The sequence below is a fragment of the Saccostrea echinata genome, unplaced genomic scaffold (genome assembly GCF_033153115.1).
Source record: "Saccostrea echinata isolate AGI-Se365-2 ecotype Australia unplaced genomic scaffold, CSIRO_AGI_Sech_v1 ptg000023l, whole genome shotgun sequence".
Taxonomy (NCBI): Eukaryota; Metazoa; Mollusca; class Bivalvia; order Ostreida; family Ostreidae; genus Saccostrea; species Saccostrea echinata.
The window spans coordinates 4,201,328-4,218,139 of NW_026889772.1; the positions used below are offsets into that span (position 1 = coordinate 4,201,328).

At 34.3% G+C, this 16,812-nt stretch overlaps 1 protein-coding gene across 1 annotated transcript; it reads left to right on the forward strand.

The window, feature by feature from the left end:
- Window positions 1–3,439: 3,439 nt before the first annotated feature.
- Window positions 3,440–16,603, forward strand: LOC133191547 (peroxidase-like protein). The gene is made up of 14 exons (XM_061327294.1): window positions 3,440–3,481; window positions 5,514–5,572; window positions 5,714–5,988; window positions 6,325–6,481; window positions 6,583–6,806; window positions 6,939–7,115; window positions 7,261–7,306; window positions 7,393–7,508; window positions 9,029–9,130; window positions 9,219–9,344; window positions 11,001–11,727; window positions 15,104–15,273; window positions 15,569–15,680; window positions 16,050–16,603. Exons 1-14 carry the CDS (start codon window positions 3,440–3,442, stop codon window positions 16,348–16,350), a joined length of 2,634 nt encoding a protein of 877 aa, XP_061183278.1. The 3' UTR covers window positions 16,351–16,603.
- Window positions 16,604–16,812: the final 209 nt, after the last annotated feature.

Below are 16,812 nucleotides of genomic sequence, written 5' to 3' on the forward strand. Positions count from 1 at the left end.
CCAACGCAAGTGTTTTCTTCTCATGTAAAAGTTTTTGAATAAATTCTGCTTTATATGAATACAAAATAGGTCTGCTACTAACAGGGTGCAATTGGTTCCTATGGGAATTTCGACATATTGTTGGAAAACCTGATCTCCAAAAACTACATAGATATTAACAATCAGAGATTCAAGCATTCTCTTAGTATCAATTTGGAGTACTTGTGTGTACAATCAGAATGTTTTAGCCAAATGATTTTGCAAATGACTAATGAAAAGTAAGTAATTTAACGAGTTTCATTTTTATTGAAAAAGCAAATGTCTATGATGTCAAGAAACCTGGCCTTTAATTAATATTTATCGTGGGGAATGGTTGTATAAAGTATTGAAAAGTGGTACGTTTTGATGTTATTGATTTGGGTAAAATAAATTTCATGATTTCAAATTTTCAAATTGTTCCTTGGAGTGTTTAAATATCCACATCTGATTCACACCACATCTCAAATACATAGTTGTGCAGTACTCTTGAATTTTCTCCTTTACTGCAGTTAATATTTTAGTGAGGAGTAAGGAAAGAGGCTTGGTAGAACATTTACTGGAACCCGCAATGTATCTTTGTTTGTAAGGATTTTTATGTAGTTTAAGAATCCAGTATAGGTATGGTAATTCAAATTCAATTTGATTGTTGGGTATATTAAAAATATCTGAAACGGACATAAATAAATAAATTAATAAATGTAAAACAATTAAAAAAAAAAACCTAATTAAATGTCAGAATCCTGGAATTTGCTCTACCTTAAAGCAACAAAAAGTGGGGGACAGCATCTAAAAGCAAATTTACTATAGTAAAAAAACTATACTCAGAATAAATGGGGGGGGTGGGTGTCCGCCATCTGCGTTCTACGGGCCTGCAAGGGGTAATTAGATAATATTCTGATACAATGAATTACTTAAATTTAATTATCTATATTGTGGAAAACTTTTTTGAAACTGCAGGGTATGTATTCATGCTTTACTGGGGAATGGGGATATTCATTTTAATACATCGATTAATTTCTAATTATGTATCCATTTACTCTGTTTTGAGGGATACATTTTTGCTAATATGAGCACCAAGGCCTACAGAACTTGGGGGGGGGGGTTCAAAGGCCCTTTTTTAAAAATTAAATTTTACATGAATATACAAATGGTTTGAAAATATTTTTCAAGCTCATAAGATTTCTTTAAATTTTTTTTTTTATTCTTTTAGGGATCCCCCCCCACCCCCTCAATTTGAAAAAAGTTCAGAAATTTGTATGGTTTATAACAAATATTGAAAACTGTTTTAGAGTGCCCGAAGAAAAAGAAAATTTTAAAGAGACTGGGGGGTTGTGGCCATTTTTAGACTATATTGATCTCCTTTAGAAGAAGAGCTCCATATGAAGATATAGAAAATGATCAAATTTTAAAACTAAAATTTTTGAATTTTTTCTTTGCCAAATGATAGTTGACAGCTTAAGATATCATATCTAAAAAAATAAGTTAAATCTGGTGGTTAATTTGTTGACCTCCCAGCCTCCTTAAAAAAATCACCCTGAAGGTGAAATGTTTGTATAATGCGGTGACACTGTATGTAATACTTCTAATCATCAAAAACAATTTCAATCCCAGTTACTATGAAATAAACTTTTTAATGTCAACATTTTGATTACAACATCAATATTTACTGTTCGTGTGGCTTCTTTGACATGTTCTCAAGTTGATCACAGTTTTGGAGGCAAAGATTGATGTGCAATTTATGCAGAAGGCGGGGATTATTTTTGTTTATATTCGAAATCTTAAGTAACCTCTGTAAATCTGGATACATACAGGTAAGAAATTTGCAGAGCTATAAGGTATCGCGATTCGGAATTATTTTCAATTTTGTGTTTGTATATTATACAAACTAAAAAGAGTGAAGGATCGCTCCTCAGCCAAGAACGATAACTTTTAAAGTTATAATTTAACTTAAAAAGTCTCAGAATGAAGCTTTGAATAACTTGCTTATTCAGGTTTAAATTCTACGAAGTATTTTTCTAAAATAATAATATGATACTAATGTGTACTCCTGCGTGTTTTAAATTTTATTTTTAAATAATTTTAAAGAAGTCTCCATAATTGCATGAAAAAATTTTTCTTTTTGATAAATCTGTGATAAATTCTCGACTTTCAGAACCACAAATATTTACAAATATTTGAGGATCCCCCTCTCCCCTTCATATGGACACTTTAAAGTTTCTAAAATCATTATGAATGTTTAGATAACTATTTTCTAGGTTGATTTGAACAACTAGGATATATCAAACCTGACTTCCAGGTTTTATAAATGTCCCTGCTTTTCCAAAATATCATGCGCAAGTTTTGGGCTTATAAAACAAATTTCAAAAGTGACATGATTTTCTTCCTCTTAAAAAGTGGTTCCATTAAGTCCAAAACTGCTTCAAAGCTCTATATAAGATAATATTTTGATTAGAATTTTTTTTATACAACTAATCAAATCGAATGCTTGATTCTATCCGCAGTTTTTTTTTCTCATTTCTCTTCAAGTGGTGTAGCGGAGTGCAAGATAGAAATACAATTATTTACATTTTTGGTAATTGATTAAATCATTATTGTATATTACGAATACCTTAATCACATTCTCCATTTATATATTTTTCTCAGTTTACTAAACCCCATGTAATCATTTATTTATGCAAGTTAAATATAGGTTCTGTGACACTTAATAAATATCCAGTAATCAATCATTAAGCTGCCTTTCATTTCCGAAATTATCCTCCGCATTTCCAGAATATTTTTTCTAATTCAAATTTTCATTTCTGACATTTATTTTTTTTTTTTTTTTTTTTTTTTTATTTTTTTTTTTACATTTTAGGAATTTTTCATTTTGCTGGGGTCCTCTTCTGAAAATTAATGTAACCAGGTAGCTGTAAAATAGAATTTTAAACAAACAGCATTAGACTAAGGTAGTTAAAAGTTTTGCATGATTTGAAATATAAATTATGCTTACATTACCATATTAACATGAAATTTATGTCCACCAAGTTAGTAAATGATTTAAAACGTCAACTAGGCTTGCTATAATTTGGTCAAGAACCCCCCTTTTAAAAATTGGGTTTTTTGTTCACTTTAAAAAAAAATACTGTCATGTTTTTTATATAAACACATCAAATACCTACAATATAACATCCACCTATAAGTAAAGCTTTAAATATACCAAATAATTGTATATTTATTATCTAAGATGCTCCTAATATATAAAAAGAAATTTTGGTTGTTGGAACAAAAACAATAACCCGCCCTCGGGGATATCTTATATACATTTTGACTCTACTGTACTTACTACAAGGGGAAATTCCATGATGCCCAAGAAGGGGGTGGAGATATCAAATTTCTGGAGTGAAATAGAAGATTTTACAGATAGGCTGTATACCTTAGTAGAATGACGACCAATGACACAGGTCAAGCCGTAACTACCATTGAGGCAAGTGAGCCAAATGCCTCACTAAAATTTTTACAGTTTTCTGAAAATTGAAAATGGCTTTACTTTGATCTGAAATTGTTTGCGTCTTTGTACTAAATTCATTATAATACTTTCAACTTTACTTTCAAATTCTGAAAATCGATCATCTCACCAGGTGCTTAGAAAACATGTAAAAATCATTCAAAACATATGAAAAATTTCAAAGATTAAGTCTTTAATGTACTGAAACCCAGGTTTTGAGACCCTCCTCCAGGAACCCCATCAAGGCACTACCCGCGATCCGCTTTGGACTCGGGTGGCCCCCAGAATCATTGCCTCACTAAAAATTTGAGCCTAGTTACGTCTTGCAGGTGAATAAATATGGATACATACGACACACAAACACAGGTAATGTGTTGCATAGTTTGATTGCTAGGACTCGGCTGGTGTGTGAAATGTGCCGGCACGGGTGAATGGTCACATGGTCAGAGTGTAAGGTCACAGTGAATATATTACACTACATTCCTCCCTGTTTAATAAAATGAAGACAGTGGCAAATGCTGTAATTTACTTAGAAGAATTCAAGCCGAAAACATAATGTACTATCCCCCCTTTAAACTGGCAATGGCCAAATATCTCAAAAACAGTTGAAAGCTTTACCCAAAACCAATTACAAATACAATATATATATATATAATCTTGTTTTCCACCCTGTGTCATGACACATTAAATAAGTATACAGGTCATGGCCATTGGAGGTCATCCCTTCCCCCTGAAACTGGAAATGATCAAATACCTCAAAAACGATTGAAAGCAATAACTTTGGTAGCTATTAAATTCAATCCTTAAATTATTTTATTCATTTTGTCAAATTATTCAAACATTTTAATAAAAAACTTCAAAGACACAACTTTCTTGATTTGTACAAATTACATGTACTTTTGCTTACTTGAATGGGGAAAATACATTCATACAAAGTTTCCAACTACTTTTAATATTTTTTTAGAATTGATAATAAAATATTGTCATACATGCACAAACGTACCATGGAATTAGAATTCTAGAGAGTATTTGAAAACATATATTCGTATTTTTGTCAGGAAGAATTTAGTTGTATGTAGGTATGACCTTGGGATCAACCTCAACTTCTCTGAAAATCTCTTTGATTAAAAATCCTTTTCTGGTATATATTTTCTCTCCCCTTGACCCTACCTAGTTCAAACTTCACCCACAGAGTACGCATGGGTGGAGGATGTGCAAGGACTTTGAATCAATTTTCCATGCAAAGGTCACGGTTAAAAAACCTCTATGTAAAATCTATTTTGGAGCATATTTTCTCTCTCCTTTGCGCAGTTGGGTTCATACTTCACTCATAATAGAGTGCTCGTGGATAGAAGGTGTGCAGTGACCTTGAGGCAATTTTATAGATGATAGATCAAGGTCAAAAAATCTTTTTGCACAAGAATAAGTTCAGGATCGTAAAACCTTCCTTTGGAAAATCTTTGTCCAAAGCATATTTTCTTTCCCCTTGACTTAATTGAGCTCATGTTTCACTAATAGACTGTTCATAGGATAGAGGGTGTGCAGTGACCTTAAACTAATTTTTATACTGAAATATGGAGAAAACGATCAGTAATCAAGCGCAAAGTCCATTGGAACAGTAGAAATCGGGAGCAGATCAAGTGCCATGGAGGCGTAAGCATTCCTTGTCGATCGGTCACACTTGCCGTGTGCTCCTTGTCATGATCGGGAAATAAAAATCCGTAGAAAATTCGATGTGTAAATAATGGCCTAACAATTAGCATCGTCCATATTTTTTTTCTTTTCTTGGCCCATATTTTTTTTCTTTTCTTGGCCCTACCGGGATCAAACTTCCGGCTTCTAGATTGGTGTTGATTTGCAGTTTATACAAAAAAGATGTCTTTTATTCTTTGCTTTTTCTTTTCTTTTTTATAAGTTGTCTGTTTTAAACTAGAAAAATGGGGGGATATGCTACTTTACTAAATGTGTAAAATTCTATCATAGAATCATTATATTCTTCTGTTGATCCCAGATGTTACCTCTTAATAGCAAGATATGTGAATTAGACGCAGTTATGGCTTCGGTTATGCGGTAAGATAGGAAATATTAATGGCCTCGAGGTCGAAAGAAAAGTCAAGGGCGGCTTTAACTATCTGCATTATACAAGAAACAAATATCGATTATAAATATGTTACTTAACAAAAAGTGTAAAAATATGTATTTTTATCGCAGGATGAGTGCACCTTTTATAATCATCTGCCTTCTCCTAGCAATTAGCTCTTCAGATAGCCAGAGTAATGTGGGAACAAGGCGTGGTGACTTACAAGTCTTGACTACTGATGTGCTCTATAGAGTTGGGATGGACTTTGGAATGGAAGGGATGCCGAAGAGGGAAACGAGACCAGGAATAATGAGAGGAGTGAGACTGCAGACAATGCCAGGCGTGATATCAAACATAATGTTAGAAACAATGTCGGACCTTGGCACACCTGAAACAGTTCCTATAGGTTCAATTTTGCCATATTTTAAAATGGGGTGTTTTGCATCAGAATTAAAGAATAATTTAAATGCATTTTATATTACAGAAGCTGTATAGTGAAATATAAATATCAAATGATTGGTTGGAAAGAAAATGATATTCTCTTTTTATTAATTAGATATACTTTTAAAAATACTTATGAGCAATTCTAGAGCTCATATTTTCTTTAAATATCTTGAATCTATGTTGTTACTCTCTATTTTTTGGTAAAATGTATATAATACTTACCTGTTTAGCTTCTCTTTAGGTAGGTAATCATCGTGTTTATTCTGTCCAATAGCTTCGGTTCCTTTATTATTTATAGAAACACAGAATACTGGGAGTGGCCAGTATATTATGGAGAGAGATACTCCAATTAAATTTCATTATAGTTTTTCCCGCCAAAATGATGGCCAAATGGTGAATATGCTCAGTGACCGCGCCCATGTGTTGGGCTCAGTGAATAAAAAATCAGCAGAAATGTAAGTAGGAATTTTATGGTCATGCATGAGAGATTAATATAATGTACATAAGGTTAACTTTCATTGATGAGTATTAAGTACTATATACTAATACACCACAGGATGAACGCACAGAGCTCCAAAGATGTCCGAGAAATTTTGAATGATCCCTCATATCAAGCGATAATGCGGGAAGAGTTTTCTCCATACTGCTATCAGCTGCCACGTTGTGACCCAAACAAAAAGTACCGCTCAGCCTGCGGTGCCTGTAACAACTTCAGAAATCCCTTATATGGAAAAGCTTTCACACCCTTTCGTCGAATTGTACCGTCAAAGTATGAAGATGGTAGGCCATCATTTAATAATGGTTGTGTCACTTTTAAAGCCTAATAGAAATAGTGCTTGTGAGAAAACAATGAAGAATTATTTCACGTTTTTCATGATATACTCATAGTGTACTTTAGCAATCTTCAAACAGGTATTGAAGCACCAAGAACCAGAAGTGTACTGGGAGGTAGCTTACCAAGTGCTCGTGACGTCAGCAACGTCATCCATGAGGAGCCTCCAATTAATGTTGATCCCGTCATTACGCCGTTTGTCTATTCTTTTGGACAGTTTCTTGATCATGATTTCACAAGCACACCTTTAATGGAAGGTAATTTTATAGCTCTCTTTATAAGAGGTGTTCAAAAATGCATTGTTAAACATTATAGGCAAAATATTAATTGTCTCTGAAAACAGGGAATGTTATTGATTTGAGTCCCCACTCATTCTAACTTCTTAATCTTTCTTTTCTTCAGATGAAAATGGATATTTGATCGAAGACTGCTGCCTAAACCCAGAAAGGTAAGAGACAGTTTATAAAGATTATTAAGAAAACAGAGCTGAGAGGATGCACAAAGTATATTTTTGATTTTTTTAATTTCTGACAGATTTGAGTGCTTCAACATTCCCGTGTCAGTAAGAGATCCGTACTTTACCGACCCTACAAGAAAGTGTATTCATTTCGTGCGATCGGACATTGCACCCCCGCTTGATTGTTCATCAGGTTCGTTATTTTTTGAAACCAAAATCTGTTTACAATCATTATTCAATGTGTAAATACAAATGATGTTAATTCAAACTATTGCCTGTTTGTTGGTAGGCCTTGCAATTGGCTTTAGCTCGAGGTCATACCTAAGAGGTCAAAGTCAAAGGACATTGGGATGTTGTAGTCGTATACAAGACTAACTTTATAACCCTGATCTCATCTGTGATTGCACATAAACATAATTTATATATGTTGTCTTAAGAATTTCAATGACATATTGTAAAAATCAGGTTTTAGTGATGACCAGGTGTAACTTAAGAGAGGGATGAGTCTTCCTCTATTAAAAAGGAATGCATCTATCCGATAGTTCTTCTGATTCTAGACTTGATCCCGGATCTTAGGTTTATTTTATTGATTAACATTGCCTAGTAAGGCTTATTTGTATTATCAAAAGATTGATTAACATTGCCTAGTAAGGCTTATTTGTATTATAAGACCGGTATGTCATGAGCACAATGCCAATGGCTCAAATATGACATTGGACTTCATTCCACAAATAACTGTTTTTACAAGAAATCAAAATACTGATACAGCACTGAAAGACGGGGTCAAATTAATAACGTTTATGATTTTATAAACTTTCTAACTGCCTAAGATTATTATTGGGTTTGTTACCAACTTAAAAAAAAAAGAAATTTAAATTAAAAATGAAATTGAAAAGTAAACATCATAAACAAAATAAAAGATTCATAGATCTAGACTAACAGTTGGGCATTGTTCAAATTTAAATCGGTTTGAAATAAGCTGACATTATCAGAAGCAAACAATGCAAGGATTTTCAAAACATTTAATTTTTCAAAATGCTATACCATTATCTTGTGTAGAAAGATCTTAAAATTACTTTCTTTTCTTTGATATGGATTTTGTGTATTTTGACCAAAAAAATTTCTGCACTCTTTTCTTTATCGTAGATTCAATTGAGGTGCAAAGCGCACAGCTTCCGTTTGAGACTTCGACTGACAGTAAATTATAGACGGGGATACGTCAGTTCGTCTAAAACGATCTTTTAAAAATATTTTCATCCAGGCTTATGGAGGTATACTGCCAAAAGAAAAGACGTCATCTCACAATACATAAGAAATACCTTGGGTAAAAATAAATAATTTCTAAATAGCAAAGTAGTCTATCTAGCGTAGCTAGAATAAAACTTTTTAACTTACAATTAAAGTTTAAGATTGACGTAGGGATATGATTGATAAGACCACACATGACCTTGACCTTAAAGAAACATATTTGATTTGTTTCAATTTGGCACAAAAGATCAACTGTACCAGACCTTTTCACATATCACTCTAGAACTATCATAATCTTCATGTACAGGTAGGTATAAAAGGATATATCTATGTGCCATCATGACCTCTTGATGACCATAAACTTTGAATTTATTCCAAAACGAAAGTTAGTGTTTTTGTACTAAACAAATTTCAAGTCATGTTTGCATGTGGCTTATGCTCAAGTAATAATTTTACTAATTGCAGGAATTCGTCAACAACAAAACCAAAGAACGGCTTTTATAGATGGTACAATGATATATGGCTTCAACGGAGCGAAAGAAGATTCGTTACGGGTTTTTGAATTGGGTAAAAACAAAAAAAAAATGTTTAACTAACGAATAATTTAATACAATCAGCTTGTTTTACACAAATTATTATGGTGCATGCTTCACAGGGTTTCTGAAGGTGAGTGAGGCTTTCCCAAAGATCAGTGGAGTGCTGCCAGAAGGTGAGGAATTTAGCTGTAACATACATAAGGAGGACAGGCAATCACGGGAAATACAGCACTGTTTCGACTCAGGTATTTACATGTCCCTCTTTTGAGATTCTTTTTAAGGGTATATTACAAAAGAAGTTCTAGTTAAAGTTTTTAGGGGATTTGCGTCACTCAGTTGACCTATTGCTATCTGCTTTTGTCTGTCGTCGTTCGTCTATCATTATAGTTTGAAATTTTTTTAGTTTCATCTCTAGAAAATAAAGCAATTTAACAAATTTTGCTACAAAGCATCTGTGGGCGGGCAAAGGGAAACATAAATTACGCATTTCATGGTCTCTGCACCCTGGGACCTGAAAAGTGGGACGAAAACTATCAAAATTAATGCAATCTTCTAAAATCATCTACTTACTGCTAGACATCAAGCAGTCAAACTGTTGGCATGATAGCATGATAGTTATAAGCATTGAACCTTATATTATGAAATTCATGGCTCCAGAGCTCTGTTGAATATATATAGTAAAAATGCACAATTAAAGACACCCCCCCCCCCACCCCGTTGTATTTGGCAGACAAGTGCTTAAATGTAGTTATGGTAGTAGGGAAATCTGTACTTGAGAGAAATAATCCCCCGGCCTTTGTTATTTACCTAAGGTAAATAATCACTGTAAATTATATAATTTATAGACCAATCGAATAAATGTTTAATGTATATTACAAAAATTACTTTTAATTGATTTTAATGGCCAGGTAGATCTTAAAAAAAAATAGATAAATAAAAATAAGAAAAAAACTATATGTATGTATATTAATTTTATTTAAAAGACCAAGCGAGGCCAGTGATGTACGTACTATGTGTCTACTCTATTATATGCTGAGTTGTTAAGTTTGGGAATAGTGAAGTTAAGGCTGGTACATACAAGCAAATGAATAGATTTATTTTCTGAGTTGTCGATGATTACCAGAAAAAATATTTTATTGATTTCTAATCGTCCCATTTCTCTTGATTTTTTTTAGCATCATATCGTCATCTATCGGTTAATTTTGTTTTATTACATATTTATTAATTTCCACATTATGGATCTTTTTATAGGGTTGTATTTTATTAAGGTCGCCATTAGGGCCCTTTGACCTCTTGTTTATGTTCTCATAGGTGGCGAAAAACCAAGTCTCAACCGGGACTCGATTGTCTCTTGCGTACCATAGCATGCGCATCGCTCTAAGCACTGAGCTATTGAGAAACAATATATTGACTGATCATCTGGTGACATATCCCCCTCTAGGTAGAAATTTGTCATAAAATTCTACAAGTTAGGAAATGTTGTAAGGCATTTTCCTATAGGGAATAGTTGGTTTTGTACTTTAGGCGCCGAATGTCACCGGTGATGAAATATCAAGTCTCGACTTGAATTTGAAACTAATCATCTGCCAGCTTTCTAATAACTGAACTATTGAAATCCAATATTTTGACTGATACTCACGTATGTGTAAACACGGGGACAATGTGATAAACAATAATATTACACGTAATATTAAAAGGGAAAATCTACGAATCGTTATCAACAAAATATACATGTACGTCTCTCAACAATTTTTCTAGCTGTTGGTTTTATAATACTTTCTAGAAGACTACTCCATGTATGCTTGATGTATCATGAAACAAAAGAACTATAAAAAGAAAAGGTCGTTATTATCCAAGTAGTGTGACTCAAAATCTGCAATTATTTTGATTTTTTTATTCAGGTGACCACAGACATACAGAAAATCCTCTGCTCACGGTTTTACAAACCGCCTTCCTCCGCCGTCATAATCTCATAGCGACCTTACTCAGGAAGAATTTCGGTGTTACGGATGACGAGCTCTTGTTCCAAGAGGCCAAACGAATGGTAATTGCTGAGTTACAGCACATTACCTACAACGAATTCCTTCCTATTGTGTTGAATAAGAGGTTGATGAAAATGTACAATCTGAAGTCTAAGACAGGCCACGACCGTGTGTATAACGCTTCTTCAGACCCGCGCATCATCAATGCATTTGCAACTGCTGTGTTCAGATTTGGTCATTCTTTGGTTAGGCAGGTAGTTGGATCAGACAATGGAGCATTTGTTGATTTATATCAACTGAATAAACATTTTGAGCGACCTCGCTTGACATTGAGTGGAAGAGGCTATGGACATGAGTATCTGACAAGCTGGAAAGCAAGAACAGGGGCGGCACAGCCAGATGGTTTCCTCGTAGACGCCTTGCGTAATAAATTATTCGAAGCAGAGTCATCTTCACTTGTTGGAGCTACACCAAGCTTTGACCTCGCTGCTTTAAATATTCAAAGAGGAAGGGATCATGGATTGCCTGGATACAATGTGTATAGAGAATGGTGTGGACTTCCTCGAGCTCGCCATTTTGGAACTTGGAAATTAGGACTTGTAGATCATGATGAAAGAACAGCAGCAAAACTTCGTGCTGTGTACAGGTACTGTAAGTTATAGTGATCGGCTCCGGCCGATCGCAGTTGATTCTATATGAGGTGCATGTAACTACTTGCTCACACATAACGCCCTGGGATAATTTATTTACTATGTTTTAGAAGTAGAAGTTTCTTTTAAATCTTTCATAACATCTTTAAAGAACTAAGGAGAATTATTTTGATGCATTTACCTTGAGATGTATACATTCACACGGTTACGTATACATGGTGAATCAACTTACGTTATTTTTCTTTATATGCTCAAGAATTTCATTCGGAACTACACTTCCCTTGATCTATGTTTTGGAAATCAACAATAAAAATTCATGTTACATCGAATTCAGAAAGCGCGACTTCTCCTATATTTTGTCTGTTTGTTGCATGTTGGACTTTCAGCATAATTAACATTTATGAAGAAGTCGATTTCAGTTTAGATTATTTCGAATTATTTTAGGAATGACTAAGTCTTGGCCAAGTTATTCGAGTATAACCTGGTATGGGTCAGTTTACGCTCTATAATCCGCGAAGCGTAACTGCGTAAACTGACGCAAACCAGGTTATACTCAAATAACTAGGCCAAGAATAAGAGTCATTACTTATAACTTAATTTTAAAATCATTAAATAACCGTGGTAGTAGAATTTCATTGCTTTTTATTAGTTCAATTTATGCCGCTCAATAATACAATCGTAGCAACGGAAGTGACGGGATCTAAAACTGATACTTAAGCCTATCAGCCATGTTGTTGTTTACATGTGGTAAGATCGAGTTACTGTTTGAAGTTATAGGAACAGTTATTAAATGTGGAATTTTCCATGAACCCCGAGGATTAGAAATGAGAGGATTGCATGGATACAGATGATTAAGCTGGTTGTCAGGGGGAGGGGTGTCCCCATACCATACCAGGTTATACAGATTTAACCTGTGTTCCCTTTTGGATATTGACCAATCTGAGGCTAGAATACAACCAAAATTAAATTATACGGTAATGATAAAAAGGGCCTTGACACATCATATAACCATAACACAACTGCTTACATCAACCGACTATGATGTTTTCTCTAATTCTAGAATGTGTCCATTGATTTTGTACACAGCTCATAATTCGTGTGGATTAATCATTTTCCTAGTCCTGAACTTCCTGAACAAAGTTACAGGATCCAGTTAAAAAAAGTCTTTTTACAAAATTGACTAGTTGTAGAACTGAGCAGAATGCAAGTATAAGATTACTAAGGTTTTAGTTCCTTCTAAGATTACTTTACAACTCTGTAAAAAGTTTGAGTTAATAATCTGCGCAGGTATTTTTCTTACAAAGATACTAGCCAACGGATTTCATATCTCTCATTCCATTTGACAAAAAATCAACATTACTTAACACTTGTTGTGGCTTTCAACTCGACATATCGACGACGTATTATCAAATAACAATAGTTACATTCATTCATATGTCGACTCGATATATCCCAGTGAGCTTGAAATAAAAGATACCACAGATTCTGACACATCTGTTTCATATTTAGATATTTTACTAGAAAAAGACGTTAATGGTAACCTAACAACAAAGCTTTATGATAAACGTGATGACTTCAACTTTTCAATCGTCAACTTCCCTTACTTATGTAGCAATATACCCTATCACCTGCATATGGGGTTTATGTCTCTCAGTTGATTCGATACGCAAGAGTACGCTCTACATTTGAACAATTTCTAAAACGAGGCAAGCTATTGACAAAGACGTTGATGAAACAAGGATATCAACAGTCTCCTTTGAAGTCATCTTTTCGCAAGTTTTACGGTCGATACAATGACCTTGTCAGCAAGTATAACCTATCACTGATTCAAATGCTGACTGACGTTTTTCATACTTATTGTTAGGCCATTATTTATACACTGAACTGTCTACGGATTCTCCGTTATTACCCAATCATGACAAGGAGCACACGGCGGGTGTGACCGGTCGGCAAGGGATGGTCACTCCTCCACGGCACCTGATCCCACCTCTAAATTTTGAGGTCCGTGTTTGCTCTGCTTCAAAGTTGTATCTTCCCATCGAACTTTCGGGATTGAATACTGTTCATTCCATTCCTCTGTCGACTCATATATCCCAGTGAGCTTGAAATAAAAGATACCACAGAGTCTGACATATATGCTTCATATTTATATATTTTACTAGAAAAAGACGTTAATGATAACCTAATAACAAAACTTTATGATAAACGTCATGACCAACTTTTCTATCGTCAACTTCTCTTATTATGCAGCAATAACTCATAACCTGCATATGGGGTTTAATATCCCAGTTTATTCGATACGCAAGAGCATGCTCCACATACGAACAACTATTAAACAAGGAAATCTATTGACAAACATGTTGAAGAAATAAGGATACCAACAGTCTCGTTTAAAGTCATCATTTGGCAAGTTCTATGGTCAATGTTAGCATATACAATCTATCATTAAGTCGAATGCTGAATGACTTTTTTCATTCTAATTGTTAGGCCATTATTTATAAACTGAATTGTCTACAGATTTTTCCGTTTGCCCGATCATGAGAATAAGCACACGGTGAGTGTGAACTGGGGATGCTTACGCCTCCATGGCACCTGATCCCACCTCTTGATTACTGTTCGTTATCTCCATATTTCATCTTTCTCGTTATTTTTTTTTTAATTTTCAAAGGCATATAATGTTTTCATACTAATCTACATATCTACTACTCTAACAACCAGTTTCTTTAAATTCGTTCTTAATTAGAATTTGGTATATAAATTTGTTTATTTGTTAAGCGTCCCTTCGAGAAATTTTCACTCATATTGAGACACCACCACTTGTCGGTGGATGGCTGCAAATTTAAACTTGTACTTGACACTTACGGCCTTTGAGCAGTGAGGGATCTACTGCTGCAAGGGACCTCGGTTTATACGGTCTCATTTGAGGACCGGTCCCCACGTCCTGCGGTGGGATTCGTACCCGCGACGTAAGGATCATATCCTTACTCCGCGACTCCAACAAACGCTCCAACCACTGCGCCGCGCAGGCGACTATTATGCTAATAGAAGCCTAAAATAGGGATATTCTTCACACATCCCAATCAATTGAAAATTAACGTGAATTAAGTTTTAAAAAATACATACTCATAGGACAAATAATTTAAAGTCACTTAAAATAAATAAAGTTATTTTTTTCTGTTATCTAAATGTCTAAAGCCTTACTAGTTATTATTTCAAGTCATTTCATGATGCTGAGTTTTGATATCCCATGCCGATCATTCCTTAAAAAGAATACTTGTTTCCCCTTCTTTTTTTAAAACTATTAACACTTGCAAAGAATTGAATTCATACCGATACATGTTATGATAGTAGCTCTTTAACATATTTTTCTAGGCACCCAGACGACATTGATCTTTTTTCTGGCGGATTGTCTGAGAGACGCCTCCGCGGTGCGTTAATCGGTCCTACCTTTGCCTGTATCCTAGCTTACCAGTTCCAACAACTCAAGGTCGGAGACAGATACTGGTATGAGAATCCACACCCAATCTATGGATTTTCATCAGGTACATATACTCCTTTTTTTACTTATAAAAAGCAAAAGCTTTGCCTAATAGAATTGTATATTTAGGACTGTTTTCTCTATCCTTTTATCGACATGGTATCTAATTTCGTATGCATTACGCAACAGGCTACACTATCAACATTTTATATAAGAGTTTTGTAATAATATTTGTTTGTTATATTATTTCATGTGTTCAAATCTTCGGCACCTATTCTCTATGATATATACGAAACAAGTTTTCTAGTTTTTGTTACTGTGACCAGTTAGTACTAAGTTAAGTGTTTTTTTTTCTACAGAACAATTAAAAGAGTTAAAAAAAGTAAGTCTTGCGAAGGTCATTTGTTCCACGGCGGAGGAGGGCAAAATTATGGACATCCAGCGGAATCTTATGATACGTACAAGCAGGCGGTAAGGCTTGTCTTCAAAACTTTATAACTCGGTCGCATTTAAATCAAATAATTAAGTAAATTTGAATTTCAAACATTATTTCTGATTTCTATACAAAAGGGGGGAAAATTTTTGTTCATATTTTAGTAAACTACCTTGATTACATGTCGACTTTTCTCTTTTATTACTATATGAAGGCTTCATTTTCCATACAGACCAAAATGTAAATTTCCTTATCGATGTAATGTCTTTGAAACTATAAATAAGCTTATGGTTTTTTTCCGTTTTTACTATGATATGGGTAATAGAAAATGTTATTTTAAAAATCAATCTCTTAAATCTAATAAAACTTACAAAACAGAAATTTCAATTTTCAAAACTTTTTTAAAGGAACCCCCGGATGACCTGTAACCAAGTGTTAGGAGAGGGGCAGGAGCTGGGGTACCGTATAAACGTGTTTGGAACAAACTTTCTTGGTCATAGGGAACCGGCAATAAGAAATATACAGAGACCTGTGCGCATATTAAGGCGGATCTATTCATATAACCCCACACTGCAGCATCTTCTCAGAAACAGACCCCACAATGAAAACATTGCCAGAGAGGTTGTTCTTCCCACGAGGAGCGGGCATAGGAGGCGTATTGCGGTCAGCACACGGAGACCTCTCCAGTTTGATACCCATGTAGCGTGACTTCGATACCCAGGATAACAGAATTAATATGTACCTTGTGCTATTTAAGTATATGCGATTATGAAGGAGTACATGTAAATGTGGTATTTTATTTAAAGACACTGGACAGGCGGTAACATGACTAGGTTCCATTAACTAAATTCTCGTTTTCTTTTACTGACGACCCGCACTCCTGACCTACCCATTCAACTATATAGACGTTTTATCATTCTTCTGGTATACAGATATTAATAATATTTGTATTGTGCTCGTGCGTGTGTAGTAAGAATTATTAAATTTGTAAAACGATTTATGTTAATATAAAGTCTAGTCTTTTGTATGTATGTATGGTCTGGGCTTTAGTCAATAGTTTAAATATTTTTATAATATTACTAGGTTGTTTTATTTGCCAACTTTATTGAAATTTTTGAAAGTTAGATCAGTCAAAACTTCTTTAGGCACAAATGGCGCCCAAGTTTACTC